Genomic DNA, 25,658 nt, shown 5'->3' on the forward strand with positions numbered 1-25,658 from the left:
TATTGAACTAATTCAGATATAAAGTGGCACAGTCTTTAAATATAAATTTTCTTTATATTTGAATTAGAAATCAACTTACAACTTATCAATTAGTTAAAAACATCGTAATAGTAATCATGTCGGATCCAAGGTAGAGATTAAGAAGAAGTAGGATCCAACAAAACCAGCCAGAAGAAGACATTCAGTCCATCCATAGTAGGCCAAATTGTAAAAACAATGAACTCTATACAATTAAAAATTGAGAGAGATAAAAATTAGTCCTTTGGTGAATGGAATAACAACCTGTTTCATTTAGGACTTGACAGAGCAGAGACTGTATTTTCCATGTTTGGCCTCTCTAGAGACCAAACATTAATTTATTAATTCGTTTTTCCACAGAATAGCCTATCTTCCCCCAAAGCCGGTGTTTACCATATTTCTTACATTTGCAAGGAATATGGTAAACACCGGCTAAAGATGTGACAGTTTGTCATTTCTAGATGGTAGGAGATGAGAAATTTTGTCGATAGGAAAATATGTGGGAATAAGGTGACACTCCTTTAAAATTCTACCAATAGGTTCAGAGATACTAGAAACATAAGGGATTGGAACCCTGCAGTCTGTTGAAGAATCCTTGAGTGTTGAAACATAGAAATCAATTATCTGCTACATTTCATGAGGGTTGTTGCCATTTAATTCCGTTAAAGTTTTGATAGTCAGAAGTTCTTGTATGCTTGAGGGAGAGGAGCACACATTATGTACTCTATTAATTAGACTTGATAACACCAATTTTTTGAGAGGTGTGATGAACAGACTTTTGATGAAAGTATCTGCCAGTAAAGGTAGGTTTTTGATAAACACTAGTTGACAAAAGTTAATTTGGTAAACTAGCAGAATTTTCTTTTTCCATTGTGAATTGAATGCGTGGGTGAAGACTATTGATCTGTTGTAAAAAAAGTCGTAAGTACATTTTCAGAATGAAACCAAACAGCAAAAACATCATCGACGTAACAACCAAAGAGAGAGGGTTGGAGGGGGTGGTGAATGGATGAAAACGAGGTATCTTCCAGATGGTTCAAAAAGTAGTTTGTCAGATGTGAAGATAGAAGACCACATCATGGTAGTGCCTTCAACCTGTCTGTAGATTTAATTTTTCCAGCTGAAAGATCCTGATTGCATAACAAATTCAGAAATCTTTATATCAGGAGGAAAATCATCATATAGTGAAAATAGTGTCAGATAATGGAATGTTAGTTAAAAGAGAAACAATGTCAAAGCTGACTATCATATCTGACTCTTGCATTTGAATATTCTTGATTTTTTTCGAGAAAGTGTGTGGAATTCTTGATGAATGATCTGGTTTGTCCAGTATGGACAGTTAATAAGTGTGAAAGAAATTTAGCAATTTTATAGGTGGAAAAATCAATACAATTCACAATGGGTCTAACTGGACAACCTTCTTTATGAATTTTTGGGAGACCATATAAACAACTAATAATCTAACAACTTCATTGAGAAGCTTATTTGATTGTTTGATCTCTGTTTTTGTAGGTTTATAACTAATCACTGTGGTTTTTGTGTAATTTTGTTTATAGTTATGCCACAGGTATAACTCTTAAAGATCATATGTATTCAATATAATTCTTTTTATTCTTTGCATAGTGAAAGAATTCCTTGGGATTTCCTTTGGCATGCTTGGTTAATTTCATCTCATTCTGCTTTTGTCTTCCATTCTGGTCCCTATTATTGCTTGTGCTTTCTGCTACTCTAGAACACGCTCATTAATTTCAACCTTTTGCATTGTTACTGTTTGATACGACTCATCCAGTTTAACACTTATCTGAATTATCTTTCTAACATTCTTCTCTTGCAGTTTCTCATGCCATACTGCTCCAATCTGTCTGCTTAGTTTATAATCACTCATCCCTATAGATTTACACAACCCCCTTTATAACTGAATATTCTTCATGCTTAACAAGTCAAGAATGCATCACCAGTCTGAGTCATGAGATCAGCCTTCTCAAACCTTGGATTTCTTCTATTACATGGCAAGTTATGGCAATTAATTATTCACTCTAACCACATAAATTCCATCTCATGTGTCCTTTCTGACTTCCACTATCTATGTCCCACAGTCAAAACCCTTCATAATAATTCCTTGCCCTATTACTCATCGAGATAACTTGCAGAAGCATGGCATCTGCCCTTTAGTGTCCTGTTTATTTTTTCTCACAACATTTAGCCTCAAATGTACTGCCAATCTCCTGGTTGCATTTCTTATGTTAGCATAGCAACCCTCCCCCCCCCCCCCCATCCCTTCATTCTGTGTCCTCTGTTCTCCCTGAAAGTGCACCTCTGAATCAAAAAATTAGAATAATCAAAGGAAATATGTTGAATGACTTGCAATATGGACCAATAAAAGACTAAAGTGAGATATGGAGAATTAGAACAAATAATGAACTTGAACAACTAACTCATGATGAAGATATACAAAGATATATAATCACAAAGAATAGCATACATAATTGGGGCACATAGAAAGAATGGGAAAAGACATAGGAGTTAAAAAAAATATTTGAATAGAAACCATTAGGACAAAGGAAGAAAGGTAGACCAAGAAAAAGATGGATTGATAATGTACAAAAAGATCTTACAACTCTTAAAAATTAAGAATTGGAAAAATATTGCACAGAAAAGAAAATATTGATTAAAATTGTTTTGCAAGCTAAAATTCAAAGAGTTGTAAAGTAGAAGAAGACTTGCAATTCTAATTTATTGCATAGAAAATAATTATTATCAAATATGAATTAGCATCACCTAAATCTAAGTACTTTGTACATTATATACCATGCAAACACATAAAAATGTAAGTTATGTATAAAAACTGTTATTTGAAAATATTCCCAAAATTAGAATAATTTTTAACGTGGTTCAAAATATTAGATTATTTCAAATTTTTCTGATTGGTTTTGAGGAGAGCATAGAAATAGCATATACAGTAATACCCCGACTTACATGAATCCGGAGTTACGTGGTTTCTTATATGTACGTATTCCCGTCCCACTTCACCCCTCACCACTAGTCATATCTTTCCGGCGCCGGCCGCATTCGCCAGTATCGCACATGCTGTGAACAAGCACTGACGTGTTTCACGCTGTCTCCATTCATACACGGTTTTTATAGTCTACAAACCTTGTGATTGTTTAAATGTTATGTTCTTGATAAAAATTTTATCACATAAAAAAATAATAATGGCGTCCAAAAGTAGCAAATCTGATTCTTCTACAGCTAGCAAGAAAAAAAAAACATTGACTTTGGAAACAAAACTCAACATTATTAAGGATTCTGAAGGCAGAATGAAAATTTGTGAGATAGCAAAGAAGTTCGATCTACAGGAATCCACAGTAAGAACAATCATAAAAGATAAAGAAAGAATTCTTGCTGCTGTGAAAAATGCCCAATCATTGAATTCAAGGATAATTCGTAAACGTCATGGGATTATTGGTGAGATGGAAACGGAAATATTGCCAGAAACTGATCAGGTTGCTGAGGCAATAGAAGAAGTTGTCAACCTTACCAGGCAATTAGATTTAGAAGATGTCAGTGAGCTGTTAGACTCGCATAACAAGGAGCTTACAATTGACGAGCCCATAGAAATGTGTGAGCAAAGCGCTACTGAAGAGACCGAAACCTCAGATCCAGTTCTACCAGAAAAGCACATGACAATTGCAAAATTAACAGGTCTCAGCTCAGCTTAATTAAGAAAGGTTTGCAGATTTTGGAGGACATAGATTCTAATGAGGAACGAATTGTAGCCACAAGGCAAGGAATAAAAATTAATTGGCTATGAAGAAATTTTGCGTGACAAGAAAAAGACATTATGCCATCAGACGAATCTATTAGATTTTATGAAACCATCGACATTGAAATAACTTTCTTTTTTTTATGTACGAAAAACTACAATTATGATTATATTTCTTAAAAAATATAGATGTTTTTGTAAACCTTTGGTCCCAATTAACTAATATTTTGTATGTTTGTATATATAAATTACATGCAAAATTATACCCCGAGTTATGCGAATTCGACTTATGCGCTTTTTGTTGGTCCCACCTACTGCATAACATTGGGGTTTTACTGTATTTCAGTAGCTGTGGGACTGACTTGTGTGTGTGAGGAATGGCTTGCATATGGATTTCAGTTAATCATTTGCTAAACATTTTTCGAAATAATGATATATCAGAAGCTAAAAAGTTTCGTATGGTGTATCTATACAAAGAATATCAAACTCAACAATTTATAGCTAAGGAATTGAAATGTTCTCAAGCAAGCATGAGTAGAGTATTGAGATAGTATTCTAATAACGGAGTTTTCAAAATAATCACTGGAATATCGGTCGAAGGGTAATAACTACATCAAGAGATGAGAGGAGATTAAAGAATAGCATGAAAAAAAAACTATTTCCGAAGTGTAAGTTGTAAAAAGGACTTTAGGTTTATAATGTTTTGATTAATGAAAGGACTTGAGAGATTATACTAAAGGAAGTAGAGGAACTTTAAGTTTTGGATGGAGGAATTGTGCGGAAGCTGGTTGAGATAACTCTGTTATTGATAAATGAATGATCTTTAGCATTGTAATGTGTAAAAATGGAAAATTGACCTTTGATAGAATTTCCTACTTGAAATAATATTTTAACATATTACGGGAGAATTAGCAATTTTAGTTGAGTATACTCATTCCCTAAAGTCCTAAAGTGCAATTCTATGTCAGAATTGTTCATAAAGTGTAAATTGTCTAATTTTGTAATTAAATGTTTTTCTTTAGTATTAATTGATGTCTTGCCTGATTTCCTTTCTATTGCACTGCTCATTAAGTTAGAACCAAGGTGGGAGGTAAAATACAAGGAGGCTACGGCTGTGAAATGAATTTTAGTTATTTGATGAATTTAGAGTTTAACGTGTACTAAACTGAGTTCTAGTTCCTTGATTTTGCATTGTTCAATAGTCTAGGATTTAGGGTAGCGCAGTATAATAGAAATTTTCTCTGAATCTGAAAAGGAATTGGCGCTATCCAACGGCAATCCCTTTGTCTTCAATTCACATGCACTACTCTTAAGAAAGTTTAACGGCCCAGATTAAATATTGAGACTGCATAGGAATTATAGTATATTAACTTGATGCATCGAGTAAAGAACTTTTATTGAAATTAGGCTAAGGAAATTATATGAGGGAATAATTCAGGATTAAGATCATAAATCATGACATTAGGAGAGAAAAGAATAAATATTACAGAATAAGAGTGGCGATAATATGCATCACTGCATACCCCTGATTTAAGTGCAGATCCTTGTCATATTCCTGCGATTTCTCAACTATTTTTCTTAAAGGAAAAATCTCATCTTGACAATCTCTATTTGGCCTGAACCCAGCTTGTTCTCTAAGTTTCTCTTCCACAATAGCCTTAAACTTTTTTTTTTAAATATGTTTGCATAAATCTTACCTGGAACACTTGATAGAGAAATTCCTCTGTAATTCTCACGTTCAGCTTTATTCCCTTTTTCATAGATGATACAATTGAGCGCTCCACTCCAATCATCTGGAATTGGACCTTCTGACCAGGTCTCTGTAAATTTTGCAGTGTAGCACCACAAAACTTTTATACCTCCATATACCTTTATATGGAGGTATATAATCTTCCCAAGTAATTACTCCAGACATCTAGGATGGCCTTATCTTTAGTTTTCATATCATCTTTGATTCCGTTTGTCTTCCTCTATTTCTAAGCTTTTTTTCTATAGCCTTCAGAACATTTTACACCTTCCTGCTATTTACCTTCTATAGAATACTGAAGTCTTCCCATGACTTCTGTTTAGTTACTTTCACACATAGCTTAGCACTTTTACATTGTTCTCTCTATTCTTTTAAAACATGTCAACTTATTGGCTAGGAACTTTTGGTATGCTTTTTTCTTTTCTAGGACTTCTTAAACACTCTGTGTCCACCATGGAGTTCTTATTTTTATGCCCTTGCAAACAATTTCACCACATGCCTCCCTAGCTGAATCGATCAATGTTTTCTACAGTGTTTACCACTGAGACTCCAAGGTTCTTGTTTTCGAACTGTTTCATTTTTTTCTTCAATAATTTTTATATAGTTGAGTCTACAGTTTATCTTTAAAACTTGCTCAACTTTAATTCTTTTTAAAACTTTTTTGCATACTGTTCTTTTCAATGTGCAATTCAGTTTTATCCTACTTTAATCTAGGTGATAGTCACTTCCAGTTTCAAATCCACTGTACACTCTTGTATTCTGAACCGGCATGAAGATATCACTGTCAACAATAACATAGTCAATAAGGGCTCTTCTTATTTCTCATGTCTTCTCTCCATGTGAACTTGCAAACACCTTTTATGTTGGAACATGGTGTTAGTAATGACTAATCCATACGTTGAGCAAAAATCCACCAGTTACTTACTTACCATTAGCCTTTTCCTTTTCTCCAAATTTTACTGAAACATTTCTATATGCCTAGTGCTGGTTCATTTTCTACTCTGCTGTTCAGATCTTCAACAAGGCCAACCTTTTCCATTTTCTTTGACAGCTTCCTGCCCTAGTGAGTCAAAAACATTCCTCTACTTCTTCCTTAAGAGATCCTGTTGTGTGACTATTGGCACAAATAAGTTTCATTGTCCATTTTTCCCATTTTGAAGCTTTCCCACATAATTACTTGAAACTACCTTTCAATCAAGAAGTTTATTTTCATGTTTGGTGTAGAATGCTATTGCACCAAATAGCATTTGGTGTAATAGCATTCTTTCTTTCTTTGATCACTATTGGCTATAGCATTATAGCATATTATGAATATAGCATACTACACTTATTATTTAGTAAGATTTCACCTGTTTTTGTGTTCTTTGTTTTAGTAATGCTAATTATGTCCATGTGGTACTTTTCCATTTCTTCTGCAAGTTTGATTCCCTTTCCATTAACACCCTTTAAAATTGATGGTTCCCATCTTCTCTTCTTCTAGTTGTTGAGTTAGCTTGTTCCAGTAGCTGACTTTTTACTGATTGACCTGGTTCCCTGATGAATTATTAGTCATTAGTCATCATTAAACATTAGATTTTGTAATTTAATTACTTAAGGCCAAAAAATAGTAAGGTATGGTCATGAAGAAGCATTCATAAATTACTGTGTTTTTTTTTAATATGTGAAATATGTATCATTAGTATTTTTGTAATATTTTAATAAACTTCTTTGGAGTTTATTAAATTTTATTTATGTTTAATTATGTGATGCATAAAATGCATTATCATGAGAAATATGTAATTTAAAGTCATGTGTTTAATTTCTTTACCTTGTATAGATTGTAAGAAACCTTGAAATATTAAAAAATGTGATATTTTTGATAGTTGCTAGTGAATGTTAATTGCTAAGGTGGTGTGCAAGAATTCTTCTGTAGAATGACTGCCAACAAAATCTTATTATACTACCAAAATTGACATTGTTTCTAGAAATATCACTGATGTCAGAGATGTTTGGTTTGATTGCAAGCTTAATGTTATATTCAGTTCTGTTCATAAATATTGAATAAATTTGATACATATTTAAAATTTAGTAAAGTTTATTCAGCATATTATACATTGAATAAATTTTGCTTAGATTTCACTGCACTTTGTATTGCTTCATTTTAACAAAATACACCATTTTATAGATGCTGAGTGGATGACATCTCTGCTTTTAAACCAACAGGCTGTGAGTTAATTGATGTTTGAAGGCAGTAGGTGATTTGTTTTCATATACAGTGGTAAATCACTGTCACTCTTTATTGGTAGCTTCTGTGTTAGGTCCATAAAATAGGGTTTGTAGATTATCTTACCCTTAATATCATTTCATGATGCTAAATGTACAGTAAGTTTATCACAATTTCTGGGTGCGATTAAAAATTGCTGAAATAGTTTGCAAAAAAAAAGGATAAAAAAGTTACTTTGAAAATTTTATTAACGAGATATGTGTTCGGACTAAACTCGCTTCTTAACCAGATTATGGGAATCTATTCTAATTAGTCAGATGAAGAGCATTGCCTGCCTTCTTTTTTGATGGTTATTCCCAGCAAACTAGCTAGTATTGTCCTACTTAGTTAAAATGCCCTTTTGTATGTCACAGAGACAAGTTTAATTGAAATGATAATTAAACTTATCATTTCAATGTTAGTGTTTTACTGTTTAAAAAAAATAAATCATAAAATACAAATTCATTTATTCTTACTACTAAAATAGGTTTGCAAATATATGCATCTTAAAAAACTTTGGGCATTTTGATTGCAAAATATCAGTCAAAATGTCCATATTTTGATAATGACATTTTAAGAGAGGAGGGAATACAAATTAATCAGCATATCTCTGATTAACACGCACACACATTGCAAACTATCTCCTGTAAGTTTAGCAAAAGTGCCTTATTTTTCACTTTTTTTTTCTAAAGTGAACATTTATGCGAGTTCATCAAAAATTTAATTAAGAAACTATGTTATTCATGAACTCAGATTCAGTTCATTAAACTGTCATCTGCTAGCATACAAAATGCAGTGGTCTGTTAATATTTGTTACACACACACATATATATATATATAACAAATATTTAGTGTAACATCTTTATATTATACTATAATATCTTTATAATACCGCTGATCAAAAGAAAACGCTTCTAATTATGAAGAACAAAACTTACCATCACTGAGTTTTTGATGGAGTATATATGTTAATGTCTGTTTCATTTTTATCTCTTTCTCTTTAAGGCCTCTAATAATTTAAATGATAAAGTACAAGATGAAACTCCAGAACCTAATTCTGATTGTTCGTTAGATGTTCAGAATTCAGTGTTACTGTGGAAAGCTGATCCACGTCCAACTTATGCGTATGAGGTATTAATAATGTGTAGTCTTCCATCTTACATAATATATTTAATTATCAATTGTTTCTTTTTGGTTTTTGTTGTTTGGTTAAATAACTATGAAATATACACACACACATACATATATATATATATTTGTTATCATATATATTCTATCTACATATATAGCATATTAACATATATATATATATATTTCATCTCATTTCAAGAAAAGATAACAACGGAATGCGCAAAAAGAATTTATCACAAAGCTAAAATGGATCTTCTCAGTGAAAGAATCTCAGATACAAAATGTTGTTTAGCCTCTTTGTTCAGCATAAAAAGATCTTTAACTCAGAAACTTGAAGAAATTATGGATAATGATAGCTTACATGATTTTATCATTAACAGTAAAGCACAAGCTACTCGAATACAAAACAATAATAAGTATACCCTTATCAAGAAATTTGATACTCTGAAGAGAATACAAAATACATCTGGTCGTACTACAACCCGTATTAATCCAGACAGATTTGTTCACAAGATTTGTTGTGAACAAATCTTCTCATATTTTAACAGATGCAGAAAAAGATATTCTAAGCAAAGGTCTTAATTTCATTCCCTCACCAAAATTTATCCCTGAAGAATCTCTTCTTACAAAAATGGAAAAAGCAAGTTCGCTCGTTCCTAATCATTTAGCGAAACTTCTCCGTATTGAATCGATTTTCATTATCAATAATGCTAAACCTCCAACAGATAATATTTCTCCTGCTGAGAGACAAGCCCTAAAAAAACTTAAAAAGAATAATAACATTGTTATTTTACCTGCAGATAAAGGCAATTCCATAGTCATCCTCAACTCTGAAGATTATCACAGCAAAATGCTTCAATTACTTGAAGACAACATAACTTATTCAATTCTTCAGGAAGATCCTACAAGAGAATTACAAAACCATACAAACAACTTTTTAAAGACTATGAGTGAACTTCCTCATAATGTTCGCCTTTCTTTACGCTCTCTACATCCTCTTATACCACGCATCTGTGGAGTTCCTAAGATACATAAGGAAAACACCGCTCTTTGCCCAATCGTGGAAGGAATTGATTCACCTACTTACAATCTTTCAAAATATCTAGCAAAGCACCTCAAATGTTTCTCCAATAAATCCTCATCATTGATCAAAAACACCACAGATTTTGTTTCTCATATCAAAGATATTTCAATTAATGAAAATGACATTATAGCAAGTTTTGACATTATCTCTTTATTTACTAACGTTCCTACAGACGAAGTACTTACATTACTAAAGGAAAAATTATCCAAAAAAATGTTAGCTTTATTAAAACATTGCATTCATTCTGGTTACTTTAGATATCGGGACTCCATTTACCAACAAAAACAAGGCCTGGCAATGGTCAACCCATTGTCCCCAGTTCTAGCTGACATTTTTCTAGAAGATTTTGAAACGAAAGCTATATCTTCCTTCTCATTTAAACCAAAACTTTGGAAACATTATGTTGATGATATTTTCATTATATGGAGTCACAGACGCACATCTCTCATAGATTTTCTTCATCATCTTAACAACCAATACCCTAATATAAAAATTAATGCTGATCTAGAACAAAATAACTCCTTACCATTCCTGGATGTAATGATTACTCGATGCTCTGAAAGATTAAAAATCTCTATCTATATACAGGAAACCTACTCATACCAATAGATATCTATATAGTCATTCTCATCATTTCCCACCACAGAAAATTGGAACTATATCTACCTTAGGACACAGAGCATGCTCTCTTTTGAATGAACCAGATGAACTCCAAAAAGAAATAAATCACCTCTCTCTTATCTTTAAACAAAATGGATACTCCGAAAAAACGATTAAGAAATTTCTTCTGGATCATCCTAGGCAGTGCACCACAGAAACTAATAATAATTTTAAAGGTAGCATCTCCATCCCATACATTACACAGAATCTAACAAATTAACAAAATACAACTTCACCACACTTCCAAAAATCCGTTCTCTTATCAGCCATCCAAAACCTATTCATCACAATCTAAACTATCCAGGTGTATATAAATCATGGTGTGATTGCAATATCCCGTATTTTGGACAAACCAACAATTCTATTGAACAACTTATAGAGTAGCATAAGAGAGACATCTCCTATAAAAGATCATGTGCAACTGCGATGTCCAGTCATGTTCTTTTTTCGAACAATCCTAATGATGATCTCCAAAGTCACTTCATTTGCTGGGATAAATCAGAAAATATTTTTTGCTGTGGTGATGAGGTCGAAAGAAAAATTCTAGAATCCAGGGAAATCATCCTGAATCCTGAACACTTAAACAGCAATTTAAGTTATAACATCCCAGATAGCTATACTGCAGTTATTCAGTATTGGCGTTCACGAGCGCCTACACACACACACATGCAATAAACAATTATTGCGTGTGTGCGTGTTAGAACAACTTAAAAAATACAACATTTTTTGTTTCAATTATGTGTTGCAATTTTTACCTGTAATTCCCAGTTTTTTAGATACTTCAATGTATATTACTATTCTCTTCCTTTAATGAATACCTGATGAAGGCTGTTATAAACTGAAACTAGTTGTATTATTTTCATTAAACTTTATAAGTTATCTCGGTTTAAGTCATTAAATCTATTTTAAAAAAAAAATATATATATATATATATGTTAATGTCAGCTCTTTGCTTTATGTGGACGATGTTATACTTCTAAATAGATCTGCTACAAGTCTGCAAGATTCCCTGACTAAATTGAATAACTGTTGAAGGTCAGCAATAAAAAGACAAAGACAATGAAAATAGGCAGAATCATTGAAAATGTCAACTGTGTTGTGAATTGAGAACCCGTGGAACAAGTAAAACATTTCAGCTACTTAGGCACGAATTTTAGTGAAGATGGTAAATTAAATATGGAAATAGACAACAGAATCAACAAAGCTGGTATGGTAGGAAGTCAATTGAATAAATTCATATGGAATAAGATAGAAATTAGTTGTAACACTAAATTAGCTGTATACAAGAGTGTTCAAACCAGTTTTAACTTATGGATCTGAAAGCTGGATCAAAAGTAAAACACTTGAACAAAGACTAGAGACCACAGATATGAGAGTCCTAAGAAAGATTAGAGGCATGAACAGAAGGCATCAATGGCAATATCATATTAAAAACGAGGATATTAGGAAAGAACTTGACATTGTCAGCATCCGAGAATGCATTAGCAGAGCTAATCTCAGATGGTATGGTCACTTAAATAGAATGGGCGAGGAAAGATTAGCAAAACAAGTGTTCTCTGCCAGGTTGGCAGGAAAACGACCCAGAGGAAGACCAAGATATAGGTGGATTGATACTGTACAAACTGCCTTAGACGATAGAAATATAAGATCTGATAATATTGGAGTCTTGACATTTAACAGACTGATTTGGAAGAAAATTGTAAATAGGAAGTTGGTAATGATGTAAAAAAATTTTCGTGTAGGTATGCCCCATGAGGGTATATATATATATCAGGATCTTGATTATGATGATGATATATATTTTTTAACCATTTTATTAAATCACTTAGCATCAGGTACAGAAAAGGAGAAAAACTATTTCTGCTCTCTATTTACATACCTTGTATTCGTTGCTCATTGCTGTTGTGTTGATATATTTTTTATGCATGAAATATGCTAGTGGCTGACAGAAATAGTCCTGTATCATCCACCAACAGTAGAGATTTTGTGCTGATTCGAGCACAAAAAAACTAATGGTAAACAAGTAATTTAAACTTGTGACTGCACTTTGCAAATCCTGAGAGGAAATTTAAGAAATTATAGTTTGTCACAAAATACAGCACTCATTTACAACATGCAGTAAGCACATTTACCTTCCTGCTTAGTACATACCAAAAATTGTGACTCTTCAAGTCTAAACAATCATTGGGAAAGAGCAGATATCATTCCTCTCCCACAAACATATCTGGATATCAAAGATTGTGCAAATACTTCTTTCCCAAGGAAAATGTCCAAATGAATGGTTGCATTAATCTTATCTTTCTAGTTCACCTATTTCATAGGTGTTAGTAAACAAAGCAGACTGCTTATAAAGACAGTGTGAATGCTCTTAATGTATCAGTATCAACAAAGGCAACCTAAAAGTTGAGCATCTGTTTCAATAGCAACAAACATAAAGGATGAAACTAAATAATCAGGAGGAGATGTTCATGCAGCTTATAACAAATGCAAAGAGTTCCGTGGCATTGTCCCTTTAATAGTTGTGTTTCATTGATAAATTAATAAAGATGGGCCAGTAGTTTGGGATTTACTGAGCCACAAAATCTCTTGTATTATCCATTTAGACAAGATCCTGAGTATGCCAATATGCATGAAAGAGAGGAGTCTAAAGTGTGTATGTGCATGCGTGCATCGTTTCATATATAGCATAATTAAATAACAGATCATCTTAAAATGCAGTCCCAATCCCACTTCTGTAGTATATGTCCAAGTTCTCACAAAATTGAATTCTGGTGAGGGGTGGAGGGAATCAAAAATCAAAATACCAGTGTACCACTTTTTGTTACAAAAATTCACAGTAATATTCATAAATTATTTTACAGAAGAATTCAAACATAAACGAAAACATATTACATATATTTTATTACAAATATTTCTATTATATCTATATATATATATATATATTGAATTTAATAATAATAATAATATATTATTATTATTAACAAAGGGGTGCTTAAGGGTCAAAGCTGTATAACTGAGAGGAGACCTCCACATGGCCTTTAAAGGAATGCAGAGAACCGACCAAGGCTTCTGACCTAATGTCTAATCCTCACCTTCTCGTGGTGCACTCTGTTGGGTATCTACTTGGATACTGAACGGACGAGGATGGGCTGGCAATTTGGGATTTAGCCGACCAAATTGTATTCTTATTGGTTAAACCAATATATAGAATGGTGGTACAACATGACAAAATTTCATGCCTGCTGGGGCATCGCCCGGTTAAACAAGGCCCCCCGTTGTTTTCACCAGGGAACCAGGGAGAACAGCGAAAAGTCAGCTACTGGAACAAATCTGAAAATAAACCCCAACTCAACATCACCAGAGTTAAAGATCAGTACTATCAATGTAAGAAGCCTGAATGGCAAAGAAATGGAGCTAGCTGAGCAATAAATACAAAATGTTATATTCAGGCAATGACAATCAAGGAAAAGAAGGAGTAGCCATAGTATTCAACACAAAATACGAGGCTAATCTTCTTGAATGGCAGTCAGTCTCAAGTAGAGTAATGTGGGCAAATATGAGAATGGGGAACTGGACAATGAGACTTATTTGTGCCTATGCTGCCACAGAAGGTTCTACTAAGCTAGAAGTGGAGGAATTTTTTTCAGGCTTTAGAAAAAGCAACTGACACAATGAAAAAGGAGACGTTAGTCCTTGTTGGGGATCTAAATGGCAGAGTAGGAAATGATTGTGAGACATACAAAAATATTTTGGGAAAATATGGAGAAAAGAGCAAAGCAAATAATAATGGCAAATATCTGTTGGATTTCTGCTCAGGACATGGACTGGTTATTACTAACACCATGTTCCAACATAAAAATGTGCACAAATTCACATGGAGAGAAGAGGCTAGGAATAAGAAAAGTCTCATTGACTATGTTATTGTTGATAGTGATGTTTTCTCCCTGGTGCAGGACACCAGAGTGTACAGAGGATTTGAAATTGGAAGTGATCACTATTTAGTCTTGAGCAGGATAAAATTGAATTTCACATTGAAAAAAATAACATGTAAGAAAGTTTTAAAGCGAATAAAAGTTGAGCAGCTCTCGGATGCGAACTGTAGACTAAAATACACAAAGATTATTGAAGAAAAAATGAAAGCGTTTGAGAACAGTAATCAAACCTTGGAGATTCAGTGGCAAACTCTGAAGAAAACATTGATTGATTCTGCCAGAGAGGCATGTGGTGAGGTTGTCTGTAAGGATAAAAAAACTCAGAACTCCCTGGTGGACACAGGAAGTTAAAGAGGCAGTGAAGGAAAAGAAGAAAGCATACCAAAAGTTCCTGTCAAATAAGTCAGCTTGTGCTCTTAGAGAATATAGAGACAAATGCAAGAATGCTAAACAGTGTGTAAAACTAGCTAAACAAAAGTCATGGGAGGACTTTGGCAAGAATATAGAAAATAAATATCAAGAAGGTGGCAGAATATTCTGGAGGTTGTTGAAGAAGCTTAAGAATGGAGGAAAGAGTGCTGTAAAAGGAATTAGAGATGATAAAGGTGAAATGAAAACGGGAGAAAAAGATATCCTTGGAAGTATGGAGTAATTACTTTGAAAAACTGCTAAATGAAACAAGCAGTGATGACAGCACAGTGGTAAAACACACTGACCAGGCATGCAGTCAGAAATACATATCCATACTTGAAGTAGAAAAAGCCATCAAAAGCTTGAAATGTGGAAAGGCAGCAGAAGTAGATGATATTCGACCAGAAATGCTGAAGTATGGCGGTATAAGAGTCTTACAGTGGCTGCACTGCATAGTTCAGAAAGCCTGGACAGAGGGACGAATTCCCGATGATTGGAGTAGAGCTCTCATAGTACCCATATATAAAAAGGGAAATAAAACTGCTTGTGAGAATTACAGAGGTATTTCCCTACTGAGTGTTCCTGGCAAGATCTATGCAAGTATACTTGAGAAACAGTTGAGAAGAATTGTGAAAGAAAAGCTTGGTGAAGAACAAGCTGGATTCATGCCAAATAGAGGCTGTCAGGATCAGATCTTCACTTTACGACAAATAGTCAAGAAAGCATGGGAATATAACAAAGATCTGTATTTAAGTTTTGTCGATCTAGAAAAGTCATATGACAAGGTGCCAAGAGAGAAGCTATTCAATACACTGCAGTTATATGGTGTGAATCTGGCATTATATCAAGCAATACTTAGTCTTTATTTGAGTTGTAAGTCAGCAGTTAGAATTGAAGGAAGTACAGGAAGATGGTCTAATGTTAAATCTGGTGTGAGACAAGGATGTACATTATCCCCTCTGTTATTCATTATCTATATGGATCACATTATGAAGGAAAGTGGTATTAAACATGATATCAAAATTGGAGATGTTAATGTCAGCTCTTTGCTTTATGCAGATGATGTTATACTTCTAAATAAATCCGCTACAGGTCTGCAAGATTCTCTGAATAAATTGAATGGCTGTTGTAATAGATATGGTATGAAGGTCAGCAATAAAAAGACAAAGACAATGAATATAGGCTTGAAAATGTCAACTGTGTTGCGAATGGAGAACCTGTGGAACAAGTAAAACATTTCAGCTACTTAGGCACAATTTTTACTGAAGATGGTAAATTAAATATAGAAATAGACAACAGAATCAGCAAAGCTGGTATGGTGGGAAGTCAATTGAATAAATTCATATGGAATAAGAGAGAAATTAGTCGGAACACTAAATTAGCTGTATACAAGACAATGTTCAAACCAGTTTTAACTTATGGATCTGAGAGCTGGGTCAGAAGTAAAACACTTGACCAAAGACTAGAGACTGCAGATATGAGAGTCCTGAGAAAGATTAGAGGCGTGAACAGATGGCATTTCAATGGCAATATCATATTAAAAATGAGGATATTAGGAAAGAACTTGACATTGTCAGCATCCAGGAATGCGTTAGCAGAGCTAATCTCAGGTGGTATGGTCACTTAAACAGAATGGGCGAGGAAAGATTAGCAAAACAAGTGTTCTCTGCCAGGTTGGCAGGAAAACGACCCAGAGGAAGACCAAGATATAGGTGGATTGATACGGTACAAAGTGCCTTAGACGATAGAAATATAAGATCTGAAAATGTTGGAGTCTTGACAAGTAACAGACTGATTTGGAGAAAAATTGTAGATAGGAAATTAATAATGATGTAATTTTTTTCATGTATTACTATCATATCCTGTACACCCCTTGAGGGTACATGGCAGGAATTTGATGATGATGATTATTATTATTATATATTACATATTATGCAGTTGGCCAAGTGGTTAGCGTATCCACTCTCTAGCCAAAAGGATGCAGGTTTGAATCCTGCCATGGGCATGGATGTTTGTGATTGTCTGTGAAAATACTAGTGGTGGTGGCGGGCAGTAGATGCCATTGGTATAGATCAGTGGTTCTTAACCTTTTCAAAGTCACCGAACACTTTTGATTACAAGAAAAATTTGGGGAACACCAAAAGCATTAGGGTCAAAAAACTAACAATCAGAATATGCATGGATTTGCCTTTTATAAAAATGGAACTTATTTTAATGCAATACTTGAAGTTGTTGGCGTTTGCAGATTTCAGCAATATCAGGTTTAATATATGACATAGCTACCCTTATCTCTTTGTCTATATTAGTAAGTCTTTCATGCTTTTTAGTTTTTATATTGGCTCACATAATTATGATGGTGAAAACTGTAATAAAATTTTCAGTGCCCTTGTGGAAAGAGCTTGGTGTTGGAATGTACTTCCTAGTTTTGAATCCGCCATCTTGTTGTAAAGTTGTTCTTAATAGAAATCAATTAATTGCTGGTTGATTACTAATCAAAATATAGGGAAATTTATATTGCGCCACCCTATATTTAGATGAGCCTATGTAAAATAGTATATCAATCTTCAATTAATTTAGCAGTCTCGTTAATCATATAGGCCGAATTTAATATTTTACACTTAAGGCTCCCGCAAGATCCGAACTTTTTATGAACGGTGTAATGAAAAAGAATCAGGCATGTACAATATTGAAGTTAATAAAACAAAACATTTAATACAAGGTTATATGACAAGTACATAAAATTATAATTCCAAAAATAAGATAATACAATTAACTTAGTTCTTCAGGTCAAAACATTTACATAGAATCAAATATCATATCTTCAGACACTAAATTCATAGTTCTCCTAATAATAAAAATTGTTCATAGAGTTCAAAACTTCAGAATTTCTTAGTAAATAAATTTACTAGTATTCACTCAGTTGCACTCTATAATTTAACATTTAGTCAGCAAGCACTTATTGAATTATTAATGGCAGAAGTTATTACTTCAAGAGGAATTACGTTTAAGCTTCTGCCTTGGCTAAATTCAGCAAAATGCCACAGTAAATGTTAGGATATTCGAGACAGAGCTATCACTTAAATCTTCGCACTGTAATAAAATAAAGTAGGACTGTTCTTACCGGGATTAATCCTTAGCACATCAAATTCAAGTGAGCAGCACATTTCAAAACTATATTCACTTATTACTCCGAAGCAACACTATTCAAAAGAATTCTTCACGGAGATAACTGAATTATTATTTATCGCGCTGCACAAATCTTGACAGACTTGCTATAAGGCATAATAATTATTCCATGTTTACTACTGCATAACAAATTTAGCTTTGCATAATCCTTCTTGAAAGCGATATAGGAATGCGTAGTAATTCTAGAACTTAATGAAATTATTCTGAATTTTCTATTAATCTTCCGGTCTTTAGTTAATCCTATTTCGGCACTAAATTCCTATTATTGCCACCGCTGACTTTACTCTCTGCAGCCTATAAGTTTTCTCCTCGTCTCCGTACTCTACTCAGTGCTTCTCTATGCTTCTGCCCTTGAGTGTCCTTGCTTACTTTCACCTTTCATTTATATACATTCCTTCTTCCTGCCTAAACTTGTTCATTCGTCCAACTCATATTAATTCCTTACTTCCAATTACTGCAGCTCGTGCGTTCTATTTTATTTCTGTCTCCATTGCAATGATCAAAACAAAATGTAAACATAGGCATTACATAAGATTATACCTTTACACTCAGTAATGAAAAATAATAACAAAAAATGTCACAGTTACTTAATTTCTCCTTCACTTTCATTTACAAATTTAATAAATAAAACATATGTTACAGTTCACATAAGGCACATAAAAGTTACATTCAAAGAATTTCTCATAATATTATTGAAGGAATAAAGTAATAAAATAAATGGTGTTTACTACTTTCATTAACATAACATATATTAAAATTATATACTTAAATAATAACTAATAAAATTCAAGGAAAATACATGAATAATAAATTTTAAGCAAGAGACTAACAAATAATATTTAAACAAGTCTTGCTTAGGATATGGTAGATTATGTTAAATGTGAATGAAGAATAAAAACATACAAAATAGCTTCATTCACAGTTTAACATTGGTATTCGGCTTGGAAAAAAATCCAAAATTTCTCGAGAGTTATTTAAGAGAATTTCATTTTTAGAGTACGATCCCGTTGACAAGGTAACTAATTGTTCTTCTTCTTGTAACGAAAATTCACAACTCGATGTATTAACTGTCTCAAATGGATTTCGTTTCCAGTCATAATTGTGTGCATTTAAGGAAGGAAAGTAACTTGAAATCTTTTCTTCCAATACTGTTAAATGTTCTGTTATAACAGAGATAATTCCCTCGACATTTTTATTATGGAGCGAAAGAAACATATCTACTGTCTTTTTTTTTTTTTTTTTCTGATATACATACGATTTTTCCAAAGATACTTTTTTCTGAAAAGCTGACAGTGGATGTCAAAATATTTTCATTTTCCCCTTGGATACTTGTATTAACGCTATTTAAATAATTAAAAATATCAGCTAAATATGCCATTTTAGCACACCAAATAAATTTTACAAAACCATATGAACCTTCATTTTGTAAAAAGGCCATTAATTCATTCTTAAGTTCTAAAATTCGGAATAGAACTTTACCCCTGGATAACCATCTTATTTTAGTGTGCAAAAGCAAAGATTCGTACTTGACTTCTATAGACATGCAAAATTTTTTTTTAAAAAAAGGCATGCTTTTAAAGGTCTTGACTTGATGTAATTTACCGTATTTACAACTTTATTAGTACAAGTTTTAATGTTGCCGGTAATGTTTTTGAAACTAGGGATTCTCTGTGTAAAAAACACTATGTAGATATGTTTGGGTTTATTTTCTTTGCAAGCGTAACAAATCCTTTTATAGAGCTTACTACTGATGGAGCACTGTCTGCACAAATTCTTACACACAGCTCCCATGAAATTTAAAAATTTTCTAAATATGATGTAACAGAGTCAAAAATATCTTGTCCTGTTGTACGTTCAGTAAGTTCTCTGCAGCATAGAAATTGATTCACTATTTTGTTTCATTAATGAAACGAACAAATCCTATTATATGAGTTTTACCGCTAATGTCAGCGTACTTGTCGATTTCTAAAGCAAAATGTTGTTTGGAAAATTTATTGGTAACTGTTTTCTCAATATCATTAAACATATTTTTAAATTTATTTTTTATTGTATCATCCGAATGAGGAATTTTCATAATTTCCTTTTTTTGCTTCGTCACCAAACATAATGTTTACTATTTCACAACATGCTGGTAAAATAAGAGACTTGCTATAGTATGTGGTTTTAATTTTACAGCAATTAATTCAGCTACCTTATATGATGCAAGTTGTGCCTAATCAGAAATTTTAACAGTCTTTTTAAAATATTTTACTTGCTTAACTTGCATGTCCAACAATCTCTTGAAATAATATTTAGTTTTTGAAGCAAGATTGGCATGCTTCGTAGTAAAGTGTCATGTGACATCTTTCACTGGCAGAACACTTGTAACCAGTTCGTGGAACACCGGTTAAGAACCACTGGTATAGATGATGAGGTTTGCTATAGTTGGTGGATTGAGTGGAGACTGAGAGCTGTAGAGCAAGTGCCCTCCCTTGATGAGTCTTTGGATTCCCTGGAGATGTCACATAATAATAATAATATCATTCCCACACATAAGAAATTGTAAAATCTATGATATATTAGTGTCATATGCAGGGATTAGGATAGAAGAAAGGCATTCATATTCTTTTTGATTTGGAGGTTTAATTTTGGAAAACACTTAATGAGAAGGACTGTTCCATATAGGCAGATAGAATTGAATAGAAGAACCAGGTTTAGTGAGTTTGTGATTGGAGAGCTGCAGCTTGTATTATAACCTTCTTTGTGGAAAGTGAAGGAATGCTAATTGCAAGTTTCACAGAACAATTCCTGTGTGTTGTGAGCAATTCCTATTGAAAAATGAAAGAACAAAAAATATCATGTGGGCATAATTGGCATCTAAAACAAAAACAGGAATCTTAATACATAATAAGTATAGAATGTTATATTCAGGCAATAATGCTCCAGGAAAGGAAAGAGTAATGATAGCATTCAACACCAAGCATGAAGATAAACTTCTTGATTAGAAGGCAGTTTCAAGTAGAGTTTGGTGGGCAAACTTTAAAATGGGAAAATCGACAATGAAACTTATTAGAAATGACACAAGATCTGTCTTGTCAGATCAGTGGTTTGAACAGATAGTATCAATGGCAGAATCATATTGAAAATTAAGTTAGGAAGGAACGACATTGTTAGCATTCAAGAATGTGTGAGCAGAGCTAATCTAAAATGATATGGTCACCTTAATTCAAGGAAAGATTGGCATAACAGGTGTTAGATGGCAGGAAAAAGACTCATAGGAAGATCAAAGTCTAGATGGATTAATTCACTTGGAGGTCTCTTAGAAAAATGAAATGTTAGGTATAACAATATTGGAGAGCTGGCAAATAATAGACTAATTTGGAGAAAAATTGTGGTAAGAAGATTAATGATATTGTAAAGTTAATCATGCATAATAGGTTGAATATCTCTTGAGGTACATCAGGAAATGCATGACGATGGTGAAGTAATTGGACAGGTGATATGTAGCATCTTAAACAAAATATGATGCAAAGTTTTTCTGAAGACTGTGATCTGTGTGTTCCAGGAAAGGATAGGTATAAATGTCAGTCCAATGAACAGAGAGATCTGATTTTGACTGTAATTGATTTTTATCAAAACTAAGAAATTCTAAATAAGCACTGGAAGAATCTTAGGTTATCCTCATGATTGAGGAATTATAAAGCCAACTCTCATTTGGAACTTTGGTGATTTGTTATAGTGTGAGTTGGTTTTATAATTCCTTAATCATGAGGATAACCTAAGATGCTTCCAGTGCTTATTTAGAATTTCTTAGTTTTGATAAAAAATCAATTACAGTCAAAATCAGATCTCTCTATTCATTGGACTGACATTTATACCTAATCCTTTCCTGGAACACACAGATCACAGTCTTCAGAAAAACTTTGCATCGTATTTTGTTCAAGATGCTACATATCACCTGTCCAATTATGCCAAATCACTATAACAAACTATTCTTGATCCTAAGAGTGGGCTGTATCAGGAATCAACTATATGAGGAATTGTATTTAAAGTATTTGTTGTAGCAGTTAAACTTAGGCTTTGAGAATTGCAAGTTTTGTCAAATAAATAGGAGGAATGGGGTGTACTCATTTTCTTGTCTTTTGCAATGCACTGATTCAAAAATAAAAATCGAACCTAAGTGGGGAAACGTTGATATAAATAGTAAGTGAAAAAAAGGCTGGGACGGCAAAGCAAATTGATAACTTGGGAATGATAAAGAGATTTTGTTGTGAAAGATTTAATAACCTACTGGAAGTACTATATTTCTTGCACCATATCGAGGCATGGATGGTGCAGTCATAAATCTAAATAAATATTTCCATTGCTCTCGGGTAGAAGGAGTATAGAATACAGAAGAGGAATCTAGAGTATAAAAAGGGAACGTATAAAATTAAGTGACGAATATGTAAGTAAAGCATCTCAGGATAATAATAGAAAATAAGAAACAACGAACTAATGAGAGATACCCCCCCTTTTTTTTCACAATCGGATGTAATGTAAAGAAAAGAAACCCCACTGCTGCTGCTGTCACTTACCTGCTGAAGATGAGCCTAGACCTTCCACAAGTTATACATCTGGTGAGCCATCCTCAGAACCATTTGATACAATTCCTGAATTTGAAGAATTTATTATCAGTGAACTAATCTTCCTTGACTTCTCCGATAAATTGTCTAAAGCTACCTTGATGAATCGCTCTTTTCCCGTTTGTTTCCATCTGATTAGTTTACTAGTAAGTGCAGAGAAGCACTACGCTCGTGTTTCATTATTTATTGAAAAAATTTAAAAAATTTGAATTAGTTAAAAAAAAAATAACAAAACACACCTACACATTTTAGCATTCAAGCATTAAATGACAACACATTGTTATGGTTTATATAATGATATTTTTATTCACAATGGGATCGTCCGAAGAAAGCTATGTCGTAGATCAAGGACTGACTGTATATGAGCAGAGCTAATCTAAGGTAGTGTGGCCACTTAAATAGAATGGAACAGGAAAGATTAGTAAAACAAGTGTTTGATCCTGAGAAGTGAAAAAAATATAGATTGGAAATGAACCTTCAGTATAGTTGGTTTGATATAACAAACACTACTATAACAAACTACTGAAAACCCCTGTATACAATGTTGTGCTAAAAAAAATTAATATAGTATAGTAAAATAACAGACTATTCCTGTGGTCCTTGTAAGTTTGCTATATCAAGAGTCTTTTGAATATGTGAAAGGTTTATGATTTTTGTGAGCCATGGAAAAAAAAAAAAAACAAGAAAAAACATATTGATGCTCCAGGCTTGGTTTGCTGTATTTTAAAATATTAACTTTTGCAAAACGCTTAAGTGCCAGTTAGATGAGTTTCATTAAACCATCCTTCCATGAAAGCTTTCGATTTCTCACTGGGAAGATTTCATTGAACTTTGTTATTTGGAATCCTTACAAAAACTTGAACCATCCAATTTAGTTTCACATACATTTAATCCCTTTATAACCCTAGAACATTTCTAGGGTTATAAAGAGGTTAAATGTATAGAAATCAGTGAATGCAGTATTTGAGATGTCCAGTAATATTTTTACTTGTGTGTGCGCGCGTATTTCCCCTTCCTCCCATATACTTTTCGAAGAAAGTCTAGGATATATCACCATAATTGATGTGTTAATATCTATCTTAATATCTATCTTGTATTAATCATATTTCCATTACAGGAAAAAGGAATTTTTAACATTAAAAAATAGAGTTGATAGATCCATTAATGAGCAGAAACTGCAACAACAGAAAGCATAGTTGAGAGACATTGAATGAATAGTATAGCAACAGCTTTGAAAACATGTCTTATAACAAAGAAGAGAGACATATAATTGTGCTGCACCATTTCCCTGTGTGAAGAGTATTAGAGATGGAATTAATGCTGTTAATTAACTTTTTTTATTCAATAATTCTTTTGCTAATGATTTATTTTAAGAAAAAATTATATTATATAATCAAAAAGCCCAAACTTTGCAAGCAATTTCCTTTTGACATCAATGTACTTTTACACAAAGATACAGTTAGTTGTAGATATCATCATTCAGATCACATCGTTAAAAAAAGCAAATAATCATTCAAGGCCTTGGTCTTTATTTCGTTTACTGATTGAAGGTGAACTTGTAGAACATGGAATGATTCACTCATGTTTTTGCAAACAAATGCTGCCTGTGCAGAAGACAATTAAAGTGCTAACATCAAGAATATTTTTTTCTTCATAAATACTAAAAACCTTGTATATTTGATGGACGTTATTTATTGTTATAACATCATTTGCTTGCTGACTCCAGCAAGGTCAGTATTGGGAATTCCTGCACTAAACTTTATAGTTCCTCATCGTTGACCTATAACCAGAGTCCTATTGCTGCTTTGGTTGTTTATCTCTGTACTCTCCCAGCATTTTCTTATCATAGTGGAAACCAGGTGACTAAATCCACACAGAGTGATCAAGAATCGATACAGTGGTACACCCACCTCTTTAACTCTACATTTTAGTGTTCCCCTTATCACAGAAGTGCACTAATGCAATAAAAAAAGTGATATTTATTCCCTTGAGGGGACCACACTCCTGCCAGACGCGTCCCCTGGGTGGCAGAGGGGGGGGAACTCAAATGGGTTACTCTGAATAAAGAGCCGTGGATCAAAGGATGTAGCAGAGGCATGGCAAGCTGGCTACATTATTATGCCAGTAACTTTCATGAGCAGGAGAAAGTCTACAAACCGAGATAGTGCTGCTTCCTATTGGACAGCTGACACGTCTACTCAAAGACCACATAAAGTAGGTGGGAAATCAGCAATGTGGTCAGCCAAGGATGTGAAACATGTAGCCACCCTCAACATAAGATCATTATACCAACCCCAGGAAAATTTAAAAAGACTGAAATGTAGTATTTTAGGTTTATCAGAGACGCATTGGTGCGGAGATGGATTCATGGATTTACCAGAAGGAAGACTATACTTCTTAGGAAGAAAAGATAACATACACAGAGAATGAGTTGCATTATTAATTGAAAAGAAACTTACACACCCAGCAATCGAAATAAAACCAGTGTCTCCTAGAATAATCACAGCCAAACTTCAAGCAAAAGAAAAAGGTCAAACAATTAAAATAATCCAAATATATGCACCAGACAGTAACCATTCAGAGGAAGAAATAGAAAATTTCTATGAACTACAACAGGAAATAGATAATCCCAAAAATAGAGAACTCATGATAGTGGTGGGAGATTTTAATGCTAAAATAGGACAGTTCACAGCAGACAAAAAAGATGTGATGGGGAAATTTGGATACAGAGAGCTTAACAACAGAGGAGAACAATTACTCCACTTCCGTAAAGCAAACAATCTAATGATTACAAACACATTGTTCTATCAACGCCCTAATAATAAATATACATGGACATCCCCAGATGGTAATATAAAGAACTGCATAGACCATATCATC

The 25,658-nt window shown here is 33.3% G+C and overlaps 1 protein-coding gene across 1 annotated transcript in view; it reads left to right on the forward strand.

Moving 5' to 3' along the window:
* The window catches only part of LOC150094636 (oxysterol-binding protein-related protein 1-like), a 714,206-nt gene that overhangs the window by 617,608 nt on the left and 70,940 nt on the right, over positions 1–25,658 (forward strand). The window contains exon 23 of the mRNA XM_090411347.1: positions 8,776–8,901. Within this exon, the coding sequence (XP_090267473.1) occupies positions 8,776–8,901 (126 nt within the window). The remainder of the gene's footprint in view (positions 1–8,775; positions 8,902–25,658) is intronic.

The sequence above is a fragment of the Typopeltis vanoorti genome, chromosome 21 (genome assembly GCF_054136105.1).
Source record: "Typopeltis vanoorti isolate ZY-2024b chromosome 21, IOZ_Tvanoo_1.0, whole genome shotgun sequence".
In the NCBI taxonomy this organism is placed as follows: domain Eukaryota; kingdom Metazoa; phylum Arthropoda; class Arachnida; order Uropygi; family Thelyphonidae; genus Typopeltis; species Typopeltis vanoorti.